The following is a 14,357-nucleotide window of genomic DNA, read 5'->3' on the forward strand; positions in this document are numbered from 1 at the left end:
GAAAGTATTAGCCCAGAGGATTAAGAGACCACATGAACCACAGCATCCACCAGCCTGAGCCCAGAAAAATTAGATGGTGCCTTGTTACCACCACTGACCACTCTGACAGGGATCACAATAGAGAGTCCCGGACAGAGTCGAAGAAAAATGTAGAAAAAAGTTCAAGTTCACACACACACCCAAAAAAAAGATTCACATGATAAAAGAGCAGACTTAAACTGGTCTGACAGAGACTAGAGGAACCCTGGAGACTGTGACTCCCAGGCATGCTACAAACTCAGAACTGAAGCTGTTCCCAAAGCCCACTTTTCAGACAAAGATTAGACAAGGCTACAAAACAAACAACAACACACTTGAAGAACATGCTTCTTAGTGAAATATACAAGACGATATGGGCAACTTCTGCCCAGTAGCAAAATGAGAAGGCAGGAAGGAACAGGAAAACTGGACAAATGGACATGAGGAACCTGAGGTAGAAAGGGGGAGAGTACTGTCACCTTGTGGGAATTGCAAGCAAAGTCACAAAACAATATGTGTATAAATTTTTGAACGAGAAACTAGAGCTGTAAAGTTTCACCTAAAGCACAATAAAATAAAATAAATTTATTGAACAAAATTCATGCATAGCACCAGTAGAGTTATAATAGACACCTTTCTTGAAGGCCCCTGTTAGAAAATGATGTGATTGAGTGACAGAGAAAGGCTGCATCAGTTGGAGAGTAAGATAGAGTATCATATGCAGCATGCCAAATTGTGTGAAGATAATCAGAGCAGTAGCAGTTTAAAAGTGATTAATAAGGTATGTCATATACGATATCACCGAGTCCTATGATCAGCAAATAGAAGAAACTCAAAAGCTTTTCCTGAACTCTGCATCTGAAAAAGGTCCGTGTGGATTAAAGGTTGTTGGGAAAGGCCTCAAAGAGAAATTGGGACTTTGCTATGAAGGATTGGTAGAAACTGAAAAGAAGGAGCAGAGAGGGAGAGCAACTGAGGTGGGGAGAACTTCATCCAGGGCACTGAGGGAAACATGTTGATGATGTTGACCAGCTTGACTGGACAGGGGACTGATAGGATCTAGCTGGAGAGGTGAAATGGGAACAGATTATAAAGGATATTAAATGCCAAATGTCAGAATGAATGTGATCCTCATGAAATGCTGTTGTTGTGTGCCATAGAGTCGATTCCAACTCATAGTGACTTTGTAGGACCCGAGTAGAACTGCCCTGTAGGGTTTCTTAGGCTATAATCTTTACAGATGCAGATTACCAGATGTTTTCTCCTATAGAGCTGCTGGTGGGTTTGAACTGCCGACCTTTCAGTTAGCAGCCGAACACTTAGCCATGGTACCCACTACTCAAAAAACTTACCTACTTATCAAAAAAACTTACACTGGAAAACTGTTTTACATTTTCCAAAGGGTTTTTAATCCCCTCCATAACTCTTTAATCCCTTTATAGATAAAAAGGGTGAAGCTATGAAATTACTATTACCATAACCATTAGCCTAAAGTGGCCCTACTAGATATGGTACCTCCAAGACTGAAGCACCTTTCTAGGCTTCAAGTTCAGTGTTCTTGCCAGTGTACTATATGGCTTTACTACTACATTGTATTAAATAAGCTCCTCATTGTTAGCCACTGATCTTGCCTATAGATCTAGGCAGGAAATAGACAGGAGTGAAACTGGTGGATTGAGGTAAGGTGACAAATAGCAACTGGCATGAGGCCTCAGTGTCAGGGACCCAATAAGGAGAGGTGGAGACTATAGTAGACTAGGGAGCACAGGCCCAATCTAAAGGGGCAACCATTATTCGCCATCCATCTACATAGCTATTGGCATGTGACAGTGCAGGCTAGTAATCAAGTAATGTCATTACTTGTTGCATATCACTCCTTTCTGGATTAAATTTTCTTCTTCCTGCCTGACAGGTTGTTTTTTCCCATGAAGATCTGTTAGTAGTAAATCTTCTGTATTTGTCTGAAATTTTGTCCTCACTCTATTGTAATAGTTTAGCTAGGTATATAATTCTAGGCTGACAACAATTTTCTCTAAACATTTCAAAAATATCATTCCATTGTCTTCCATTGTCAGTTGTTCCTCTTGGAAAGTTGACTGTATATTTAATTGCATTCCTTTATAGATGTTACCTTCCCTGTTTTTAAGATCTCATCTTGACTTTGTTGTTCTATGGCACACTATGATGTTTCAAAGTAAGCTTTTTTTTTTTAATTTACTTTGCTGTATGTTTCTTGTGATTATTAAACATAAGGATTTGTGTGTTTCATAAATGTAGGAAAATTCTCAGCGTTAACTCTTCAAATATTGCTTGTCTTTCATTCTCTCAAATTGATGACTGTGGGACTCCTATTACAAAAAAAAAAGGGACTCCTATTAGATGTGTGCAAAACTTGTCATTCTTTTCCCTATGTTTCTTCTTTTTTATACATTCTATATCTTTGTGTATTACATTTTGTGTAATTTTTCTCAGCTATTTCATGAATTCTCTTCAGTTATTCTAATTTGCTTTTTAACTTTTCTGTTGAGTTTTTGGAGCCCTGGTGGCACAGTAGTTAAGAGCTCAGCTACTAACCAAAAGGTCTGCAGTTTGAATCCACCAGCCATTCCTTGGAAACCCGATGGGGCAGTTCTACTCTGTCCTGTGCAGTCACTGTGAGTCGGAATCGACTCAACGGCAACGGGTTTTGGTTACTGAGTTTTTAAATTTCGATGACTGCCTTTTTTATTTCTGGAAGTTCTGTTTGGTTCTTTATCAGATCTTTCTGCTCTTTATAATGTCTTATTATTATCTTGTGACTTTCTATTGCTTCTTTTATCTCTTGAATAATTTTAAGTGCTTTTATCTTACATTTTCTTGCAAATTGTTAGTTCAGCTTCTTGTGGTGATAATTTTTCTAGTATGTCTCTTTCTGTTGTGTCTCATGGTGGTTTATTTCCTTGTGCATTTTATGATTATCATTATCATTTTTTGTGTGAGCTCATCTTCAACAGGGATTTTTTTTTTTTCTCTAGGAATCCCATGTAAGCAGACTTTTGGGAGTGTTTCCCAGCAAGATATTTTATTTGTTTCTGCCAGACAGCCTGGGACCAAGTTTTTTTGTTGTTGTTGTTAATTTCTTAGTTTGGGCATTCCTATACCATGTGTGTAGTATGGCACTGGCTTAAGGTTTTGTTTCTCAGAGGAGACTCTTCAACCACTCCTTCTCGTAGCCTGAGACCTAAACAAGCTTCCTTGTCATCTTCTCAGGTCACTACAAGTTTTGCTAGGCATTGCCTAGCTTAAACAAAGCAAAAGAAACTAACACTGAGGTAAAGTGGAAGAAGGTCCTGTAATCTTATACCTTGACCTCATTAGTATATTAATTGCTGAATAATACGTGTAAGATTTTTAGTATTAAACATTCCTGATTAAACATCTATGGGTGACTTGGATATCACCAAACACCCCAGATTTCTTCAAAAATGGACGTATGGCATTTTAGTTCCTTTCCTGGAGTATTTTACTCTACTAAGGAACGTATTGGAAACCCTGGTGGCGTAGTGGTTAAGTGCTATGGCTGCTAACCAAAGGGTCAGCAGTTGGAATCCGCCAGGTGTTCCTTGGAAACGCTGTGGGGCAGTTCTACTCTGTCCTATAGGGTAGCTATGAGTCGGAATCGACTCGATGGCACTGGGTTTGATTTTGGTTTTTGAAGGAAGATATCTTTTTTTAGAACTGCATTTACAAATGCTTTAAATCTTCTATTCCATAGCAGTAGAATTGGCGATCATATGGGCATTTACTCCTAGCCAGAATACAGGCTGTTACTTTCATCCCCACATACGTAAACCCCCATGAGTGTTAACATTCTGGGGTGATGTTATTTGTTAAAGGGAGAAAGGAAAGGGAAAGCGAAAATAATCAACTTCGAACGTGCTATAACTGAAAATTCTCTTGCCAGTAACCATGCATTAGAACCCAGGGAGGAGGACAGGGCCAAGAGTCCAGAATTTGTACCTTACCAAGATCATCTGAGTACATTCCTAATTTGTTTTCACCAGTTTGCCTTGGAGGTGTGCCAGCATTAGGATAAATGATATCAGCTTTGGCTTCTCTTTTAGCAGAAATTGTCACTCTCCTTGAGTAAACAGATATTTCAAATTCTGCTTTTCAAATAAGGAAACCAGGGTAGAAAGAAACAGAAGGCCTTTTCTTAAAACTGTTTAGCAACTGAATGGCCCATGTGGAATTGGGATGCTGGTCTCATTTGCTATCTTCTCTGTTCTCTCCTTCTATTTCAGTGAACTGTGCACCAAATTAACCTAATAAGCTGGAGCTAGAAAGTTGTAAGAGTGTTTTAAAAAAATCAGGAAATTGCTGGAATATTTCAAGCATATTTCTTTGGTTAACTTATTTTGAAGTTTTTCTCTGTTTTGTGTTTTAGTCTGCCCTTATAAATTATCAAAGACAGACTCATTGTTTTGGCAAGCCGCTGGCCTGGGAGTCTCCAACAAAAACTCACAGCACTCTGAATAGGAATTTTTAAATGCATTCTTAGTCTTGAACTTGAAAATGTATTCTAGATGCAACAGTTTGCTGGGAAATTTAAACAATGCCATTTATCATACGACAACATTGCTACAGACAAAGAGCTTTTTCATTGCTTACTTTGTTAATATCCCTCCTACTGCATTAATTTTTTAGGCCTCCCCCCACAACCCCAGGCCTCAAATGTGAGCCATACCTCTTTCACTGTTTATGGAATTTAGCATTAGAATTTGTTTCTTTTACTAGTATTTTTGGTAAAATAAGATATCCTTAATCACTCTTTTCACAAGTGACTATTATGTTTTATTTTTATAGCAATGAGATTATGCTGTAAGTACTGTTTTGGAACCTTTTTCAAGTTTTTAAAATTATATATAGTTCCCACTTTCCCATGTCAGTCTCTGGGTTGTACAAACGGTTAACATACCCAGTTGCTAGACTTGATGGCAACTAGTTTTGGTAACTGGTTTCCCATGTCACTAAATAGTCTTACATTATTTTTTTTCACAGGCTGCACATTGGTCCATCAAGGATATGACATAATATTTAACCAGTTGCACTACTTGGCATTTAGTTTGTTTCAAGTTATTAGCTGTTATAAACAATACTGTGATGGATGTCTCTTGTGAATATTTAAAATGATTCCTTTAGGATTGTAAAAATGGTGTGGGAGCGGTGCCTGACCTCCTCTAACTTCCGCGGGGTGGGGGCGGCAGGGGGGGAAGGAAAACCAAGATCAACAGTCCAAGACTGATTCCAATGAAGTGGAGATTAGACATGCCCAGGCCATCTTTACTAATTCTGACACCAACTGTCCCTCGCCCCAGCACTCTCTGCTTCTCTGCTGGGTTCGATAATTCCTTGCAGTAGCCACACAGAACTCACAGACACATACTTAAAATTATGGGGTTTGTTAGGGAAGTAACAGATTGTAGTTCAGGTTCAGGAACAGAAGATACAGTTCTTCCATCAGGACAGCCTCTTCCCAACCATGCTCGCAGGCATGCTTCTCTCTGGCCCTAGGCCTCTCTGCAAAGGCACTCAGCTTTCTCTCTCCGTGAGCTGGGAAGCCTGCTGAGCCATCCCCTGCTGCCAGTAAATTCACAGAAGTAGAATTGCTGGGTCAAAGACTAGGGTAAACCAGTTTTAATGGTAATCACTGACAAATTCTAGAGAAGTCCAGAGTTTTCAGGCATTCTGGACACTTTGCTATTTTTGTTTTTAATATCAAATATACACATAGAAAATTGGTTAATAAATGCCCTCTACCTCACATGGATGCTGTAACAATACATGACCCATTCCCATTGCCATCGAGTGAATTCCAGCTCACAGTGACCCTATAGAACAGAGTAGAACTGCCCCCATAGGGTTTCTAAGAAGCAGCTGGTAGATTCGAACTGCCAGTGTTTTGTTTAGCAGCCAACCTCTTAACTACTGCGCCACCAAGGCTCCAAACAATGCATGATCTTCTTCTTGTTTATCTGGCCATGTCCAAAAGGTAGGGTGTTTGGGCCACCAGAGTGGCCGGAGCTCCTTAGTAATTCTGAGCCTCACCAAGTCGGCCAGTGGTTGATGGGGATGATTGTAGTACTGTGGCGTGGTGCAGCTGTGCTTCCAGAACTCCTGAGGCACCTGTTTGTCTTTCCAGTAAATTGTCCCAGGCTGCTGTGACTTCCATCAGTGTTTTCTCAGCTTCTGCCTTACAAATTAAGAACTCAAGGTTGTCACTGTTAACAGTGATTATCGGGGAGTGGAATTCGCAGGGGCTTTTACTTTCTGAAACCCTGGTAGCATAGTGGTTAAGTGCTACGGCTGCTAACCAAGGAGTCGGCAGTTTGAATCCACCAGGCGCTCCTTGGAAACTCTGTGGGGCAATTCTGCTCTGTCCTATAGGTCCCTATGAGTCGGAATTGACTCGACGGCACTGGGTTTGTTTTTTTTTGTTTTACTTTCTGAGGAATCCCTGGTGGTGCATAGTTAAAGGTTGGTTTTTGGAACCCACCCAGAGGCCTCAGAAGAAAGGCCCGGAGATTTGCTTCTAAAAGATCACAGCCATGAAAACCCTAAAGAGCAGCTCTACTCTGCAACACATGGGGTCACCATGAGTTGGAATCAGTGGCTGCTGGTTTGGTTTTGATTTGGTTTTACTTTCTAAACCATACATTTCTGTAAGTTTGAATTATTTACAACAAACAGATTTTGGTAATGGTGGGGGAAGGGGGCACTAAAGATGGAAAGAGGTGGCCAGATAACCCAGGTTATTAAATTAGTTTAGCCTTATCCACAATATTAAATCAGCAGCTCAGGTAGTTTGAAGAGGGGTGAATCAAGGGTCTGGTGCACTGCTTGGTTCTTCTTTCGCTCCCAGCTCTGCCCCCACACTTCTGACTGGATTCCCACAATAGCTGTCAGGCCCATCTGCCAGCTAAGGGAGCTGTTGCAGGTTGTCAGTAATAGCATAATAATTACAGGCATCCTGTGTCTGATGCAAAGTAACACGTTCTTGGAGGAAAAGGAATAAATCTAGATTTAACCCCTTTTTCCCTCCAGCCAGAAATACAGTTGGTCTCTTCTTATGTTAATGCTTTCTTAGAATAATGATGATATAAAATATTGAAAGTGCAACTGCTCCAAAGAACATGTACTGTTGTCTGGGCTACGGGGCTAGTAGCTATTAAATATTCCTCATTGCACTCCCCAAACTTTTGGTCATAAGGAGGAGCCTTTATAATTTTTATATCCTGTTAACAAAGGATAAAAGTACCTTTTCAGAAAACTCTGAAAGCTGCTATAATACATAGTTTATCATTTAAGGAACAGCAGTGGATAAAAGGCTGAGAGGTCTTAGGTCATGTTAAAAAAAAATAATTAATAAACCTCATTATTTATTCAGGAAATGTATAAGTGGAATCATCCATAATTGTTCATTTTGTTAAAAGGCTGAAAGCCATAAGCAGCCTTGAAAAGAGAGGGGAGGGTATCTTGGCAAGCAAACCTACCATGTTCTCCACGTGAAAGTGAACAGATGGCTCAGTTCACCCAGTAGTCTCTGCTTAGGACAGTGGCGATTCAGCCAGCAGTGTTATTTTCTCCTTAATGTTTTGAAATACTAAGGAAAAAGTAATATTGAATTAAATTGGAAATAGCTACACATTCTGACCATGCTAATAATCTAAATTTAGCTAACTAAATAGATTATAGTATTTTTGTCTTTAAACCCATTAGGATTTAGAAGTATTGGGCTGTCCTTCAGTTTCTGAAATACTGTTTTCTTTCTTTAGAAATGATAACTCTGACCTTTCAGGCTCTGCAGCTCAAGGACATTGAGATGGACTGTGTGAAGAAATAGCAAGCGGTGAAGTCATGCTTAAGCAGTATATACTTAGGCCTATTTGAATTTATGTGGGGAGATTCCCAAATGTTTATTAAGGAAATTCTAAGATTTAAATTCAGTCTTTCTGATTGACAACGAAAGTGGTCTAGATCTTATTCAGGTGTCTGTGACTTACAGCTTCAGGCAGCTGTGGTTATTTTGGACTTTTTGGAATATTTAAATTCTGTGACTGACTCATTAAAAAAAAAAACCCTCTGACCACAACTACCACAGCCTCCACCAGACTGAGTCCAGCACAACTAGATGGTGCCCCCCTCACCACCACTGACTGCTCTGATCACAGTAGAGGGGCCCAGACAGAGCTGGAGAAAAAACAGAACAAAATTCTAACTCACAAAAGAACACCAGACTCTGACAGATACTGGAGAAACCCCAAGAGTATGGCCCCCAGACACCTTTTTAACTCAGTACTGAAGTCACTCCTGAGGTTCAAGCTTCGGCCAAAGATTAGACAGGCCCATAAAACAAAAGGAGACTAAATGGGCACAACAACCCAGGGCAAGGACAGGAAGGCAGGAGGGGACAGGAAAGCTGGTAATCGGAAACCCACAGTCGAGAAGGGAGAGTGTTTACATGTCGTGTGGTTGGCAACCAGTGTCACAAAACAATATTTGTATTATTTAACGAGAAACTAATTTGCTCTGTAAACCTTCATCTAAAGCACAATTTTTAAAAAAAAATCCTCTGATCATCTTTGTGCCCTTTCAGAAATGTTGCTGTAAAATGCAGAGTTTTTAATACTCGGAATGGGAAAGGTAATGAAAAGAAATAGCTTATAGTTTGGTTTAGAATGGAAATACAGTACCTCTTTGAGATCATAGTTGCTATGTTTAGATATACTTAAAAAGAGATGAGAAATAGTGATGCTTCTAATCTTGATTCTAATCTTGATTAGGAGATAAAAATAGATGCTCTTAAATCTCTAGTTAGTTACTGGTTACTTCAGGTAAGTTTTTACAAATACTTTTGAAGATATTTTAAAGTATATGTTTGTAATAATGAGTAACTGACTCAACACTAGTTTTTAAAGACCCTTAAGCTCCATTGTGGAAACCCTGGCGGCATAGTGGCTAAGTGCTATGGCTGCTAACCAAAGGGTCGGCAGTTCGAATCCACCAGGCGCTCCTCGGAAACTCTATGGGGCAGTTCTACTCTGTCCTAGAGGGTCGCTATGAGTCGGAATCGACTCGACGGCACTGGGTTTGGTTTTTTGGTTTTAAGCTCCATTGTGAGATAACCATAACAATTTACTAAACAGAAACAGATTTTTCATAGTAAAACTTGCTTAGAAACAAAGGCACATTCCTAGGCCCGGGGTTCAAAAGTGGATATTAATTCAAAGCAGCTGGCTGCTGGGACTTCAAGAGGAGACAGCCCTGTCTTCCTGCTATGGCCTTGCAGGGTCTGATGAGTGACAATATTTTGCTGCTTTTCAGTGTTTCTGTATTCCTTTTACTGAGTAAGTGAGACAGAGAGACTAAGAGCTGTAAGAATAGAAGGGTGTTTGTAATCTTATGTCCAAGCTTTTGTAGTCAAGAAAAACTCCCAGAAAGACAATGCTTCTTTAGTATGAAAGGTAGACTCAATCCATCTAAGCTATGTTTGTCTGGGTTATATTCTTCAACTAGGCTGTCTTTCCTGGCTGGATTTTTTACATATTCTTATTTCACCTTCTTCCAGAGTTCACATCTAGTGGACCCTAGTTATGCTTCTGGATTGCTGTATTGTGGAACTATTATGAGTTAATGTCTTACAAAAGCATACAGAGCCAAAGCTCAAAAATTATTAGATGTCCTGGGGAGCTGGGAGGAAGAGGATCAGAGCTATTTCCATCCAAATGGTGTTGGGGTACCTCCAGGCGGTGCTCCCTCCAACTCTCATTAGTAACAATTCCACGGTTGGTTGGTATGAGTGGATTTATTGTCAGGAAGCCTTTATCTGCTCATGTGACACACACACATAATGATGACATTCTAATCTGTTTCAGAACTTAAGCTGTTTAAAAAATTCATTAAGATAAAATCATTTTTCCAAAGTAAATAAGGTAGTTTCTTTATCTCCTTACTTGTTACTGTTTTTTACAAAGGAGACGAAGAAACGCCCCCAGATTTTGAATGAGATTTTTCCTGAGGAAGGTTTATGAGTAAAACAGAGAATGTTACAGAAATCTGAGATCTGCATTCATAGGAATTTCCTTATTTTGTTTTGTTTTTATACTCATAACAAGTGATAAATGATGAAACTGAGTGATTGAAAGAGTTAAAAGGATTTCTGTGCTGGACGAATTGGGGTAACAGATGGAATGCATGTAGGTGGGAAAGCTATTATTTAAACAGAGAAGGGCTGCTGTATATTGGAAAGGGATGGATTTTTGAGGGTAGCAGGGGTTTAAGGCTTAATATTTGGGGCACTAAATTAATGTATTTACTAGTGGACACAGTAAGAAGAGGAAGCCAATGCATATGGTCAGAAAGGGAGTAAACAGGCCACCAACAAAGAGGAAGAATGTGGTACCTAAAATAAACTGAGGGTAGATGAGAAGTGGATAACATGGTATTGAGATACCCAAAGGCCTTAAGAAACTAAAAAACTTCAAATAATAAAGAAATTACCTTGGAAATACCGATATCTTTACCTTCATTTGGGAACTGTCTTTGTAGGAATAGGGAAGAAAATGAAGGAAGCAACTGTGAATTACCACCTTGTGCTTTCACCAATGTGCGTGTGAGTAAAATGTGGCAAGGAAGTGAGAATCAGGTTAAGCCCTCAAGTCACAGAGGCAGGAAACCGACAAAGAATGTTGAGATGCTAGATGTTAAGTGTTACCAGTTATCAGGCAGAAAGTAGGACAAGACGACTCCACATTTCTTCTTTGTTTTTACATTTGAACATTTCAATGTACTTTCTTTCTTAAAAATTTATTAGGCCTTGATTTTTCAATAGCATTGGTTCAGTCAAAAGCCCCCCAAAACAAGCAGACAAACAAAAAGTTGCCTGGGTTATGTTGGAACAAGGCCCTTTTCCTGTTGTGCTTTTGGCTCAGTGTAGTAAGTTTGCCAGGTCACCTAAGGGGCCGCTGCATGTTTCCATCTGGCAGAGGCTGTGTGGATTTCGGATTGTGTTAGAGATTTATGAGATAATATTCATCAAGGCACCTTCAGTGTGCTAGATGAATCCAAGGCGGTATTGCCAGTATTTGTGGGTGACTTTTAGAGTTTACATATATTCTTGTTTGAGCTTTAAAATAGATTCTCTGACTTGTCAACATGTTCTCTTTCTTTTAGGTATGTGATTAATCAAAATATCAATTAGAAGAGAGAAATTATGAATTTTTTTATTAATTATTTACAAAGGAAGGCAATGCAGTGAAACCCAAAATAGAATTCTAGAAAGCCCAGACAGGGCTCCATAATTACTGCTTCTTTAAAGTGTATACTAAAAATAAATGTAGAGTTTTAGAAAGTTCCATTTTGATTAGTGGCCCATATGGCTTTATGGAGCCCTGGTGGCACAGTGGTTAAGAGCTCAGCTGCAAACCAAAAGGTTAGCAGTTTGAATCTACCAGCCACTCCTTGGAAACCCTACAGGGCAGTTCTACTCTGTCCTTTAAGGTCACTATGAGTCGGAATTGACTCGACGGCAACAGCTTTAGTTTTGGTTGTTTTATGGCTTTTTGGTTCATTAGCCCCATTGAGAATTGCATAAAAAATTGATGGGTTCCCCTCCTAAATATATGTATATAAGCAGAAGTTCCCAGAAGGGCCATCCAGGTAACATAAATATGTAAATGGGGCCAAAAGAAGTACAATAGAGTATGGTGATACTTGTGTCAAACTAGAAAGTGCTTGCCAAGTTAAGACAGTAGTCAGTGGTGGAGTTTGTGACAAACTACAATACACATTCCTTACCTAAAGTAAATTCAAATCCAAAATTTTTTTTTTTTTAATAGTATCTGCTAAATTCAACTCATCCCCAGTAAATTTAGTTCTTAGATCCCTCCTCCCTGAGTTTGCCATTCCTCCGCCCAGGCCTTTATTTATTATGTGTAAACATGGGAGTATTTTTGTTTTCTCCCTAAGGCACGACAACAAGCTCAAATACGTCACCAAATGGCAGAAGACAGCAAAGCAGATTACTCATCAGTTCTGCAGAAATTCAACCATGAGCAGCATGAGTATTACCATACACACATACCCAACATCTTTCAAGTAAGTGATTCAAATCTCTCAGATTTCATGTTTTGATTTACTTAGAAATATGTTGCCTCTGAACCATGATTACTGGGCATATATTCTAAGTGTTTATGTAATTTTAGATTTCCACTAACTGAAATCATTTTGTATACCACATAGATCAAGCATTGACTTGCAAAAAGAATGAAATATAATATTAATGTCAAGATTAATCAATAGCCTTTGCAAATTTCCACTTCTATGAAGGTAATCCTTTGGTTTGCACCTGCAACCACTCTTTTAGAAATGGTTCTTAGATTAACACTGTCTTTCTTAAAAGGAAGGAGTTCTGGTGGCACAGTGGTTAACCACTCAGCTGCTAACTGAAAGGTCTGCGGTTCGAACCCACCAGCTGCACCTCGGGAGAACGACGTGGCAGTCTGCTTCTGTAAAGGTTACAGCCTTGGAAATCCTGTGGGGCAGTTCTATTCTGTTCTGTAGGGTCACTGTGAGTGGGAATTGACTCAATGGCAATGAGTTTGGGTTTTGGGGTTCCTAAAAGGCCCATTCTCATTATAAAAATGCCAGCTTAACTTGAGTTAAAGGAGTATTTCTAAAATCGTAGGGTTTGAACAACTGTCAGACAGTTCTTTCCTTTTGATTGTCTTTCTTTTAGGTGCTTTAACTTGTCAGAAATGTGTGAAGAAAGATACATAAATATTCTCCCACTTGGGAATCTTTTAAACTTAGAGTGCAGCTAAGCGAAAACAATAATGTTTTCTTTTTAGTGTCTACACACACAGCAAATAAGAATTTCCAAATTGTAGAAGGAGGATACATTGATTATATCTCAGCAACCAAGCCAGTGTCAGGCTGAGGCAGTTAACCAAATACCGTGCTTTTGGTCAAGGATAAAGCAGTAAATCAAAGATGGAGAAAATATTTGAAATGTATTGTCAAATGGTGTTAACAACAAAGCTAGTTGAGTTTGGGAGTTTTACTGCCACTGGAATAAAAAATATTTTAAAAACCCATTGCCGTCGAGTTGATTCCGACTCATAGCGACCCTATAGGGCAGAGTAGAACTGCCCCATAGAGTTTCCAGGGAGTACTTGGTGGATTCGAACTGCCAACCTTTTGGTTAGCAGCCGTAGCATTTAACCAGTACACCACCAGGATTTCCACTGGAATTGAATTGTGCAAAGTATACATTTTGGGTAGCCTAACAATTCAAAAAATGTGCCTGCAACTGGCTAATAAGAAGGCACAATAAATTTACTGCTGCTGTAACTTTAACCCCTTTGTACTGGCTCATTTCCCTCCTGGCGAAGTTGTTAGTCTTAAACAATGATATCAAAGAAAAACTTCTTTAAATAATAATGGACTAAATTCTATACAAAATCTAACGTTCCAGAAAATACAAGAGATGGAGGAAAGGAGGATAGTAAGAATTGGAGAATCAATGAAGACATATGCAGAAGTTGATCGGCAGGTGATACCAATTATTGGCAAGTGCTTGGATGAAATAGTAAAGGCAGCTGAATCAACCGATCAGAAAAATGTAAGTATTGTATTTTGAGCTTAATTTACAACTGTTTGTATTCTCATTATTTCAAATGAGTAGGTAACTTTCTAACAATTACAGAAGTTATTTAGACTTGGCAAGGTCTTCTCTTTGTTGCCCTTTCCACGGTGTCCTCATTTAATCATCTCATGGTAAGTAGTTGCTTTTAGTGGTCACTTCACGTACTTTTCATCAGTAGCAACACCACTTGAGAGTTCTTGTATTTAGCCGCCTGTGTTTTAGATGAACTCTTTCTAATTTCCTTTATGAAAACACATTTTAGTGGTAAAATTTTGAGACATTACGTATTTAAATTGAAGTGTTTTCTTTTTGTCAATTGGCTGAGCGACGCCCCAATTTGGAATCTGATTGATTTCTGGAAAAAGGCAAGCCTTTATTTCCTTTACGGTAGGGTTTCTTTGGGAAACTATTGACATTTTGGGTCAGCTAATTATTTGTTTGGGTGGCATGCTGTCCTGATGTTTAGCAATATCCCTGGCCTCTACTCACTAGATGCCAGTAGCACTCACAAACTCTCAAGTTGTGACAATCAAAAGTGTCCCTAGACATTGCCACATGTCCCCTGGGAAGCAAAATGATCCCTGATTAAAAACCACTTCTTTAGGGCCAGTGCTATCAATTTGTATTCCTTTCCTAGAAACCTATTTCCCTCAAC

The 14,357-nt window shown here is 39.2% G+C and overlaps 1 protein-coding gene across 5 annotated transcripts in view; it reads left to right on the top strand.

Annotated features, from left to right (window-relative positions):
• FNBP1 (formin binding protein 1) overlaps positions 1–14,357 on the top strand; it is a 149,337-nt gene that overhangs the window by 100,703 nt on the left and 34,277 nt on the right. For all 5 annotated transcript variants that reach the window (XM_023544839.2, XM_064291333.1, XM_064291330.1 and 2 more), the window contains exons 7-8: positions 12,025–12,153; positions 13,532–13,678. In XM_023544839.2, coding sequence (XP_023400607.2) covers positions 12,025–12,153; positions 13,532–13,678 — 276 coding nt within the window. The remainder of the gene's footprint in view (positions 1–12,024; positions 12,154–13,531; positions 13,679–14,357) is intronic.

The sequence above is a fragment of the Loxodonta africana genome, chromosome 9 (assembly GCF_030014295.1).
Source record: "Loxodonta africana isolate mLoxAfr1 chromosome 9, mLoxAfr1.hap2, whole genome shotgun sequence".
NCBI lineage: Eukaryota > Metazoa > Chordata > Mammalia > Proboscidea > Elephantidae > Loxodonta > Loxodonta africana.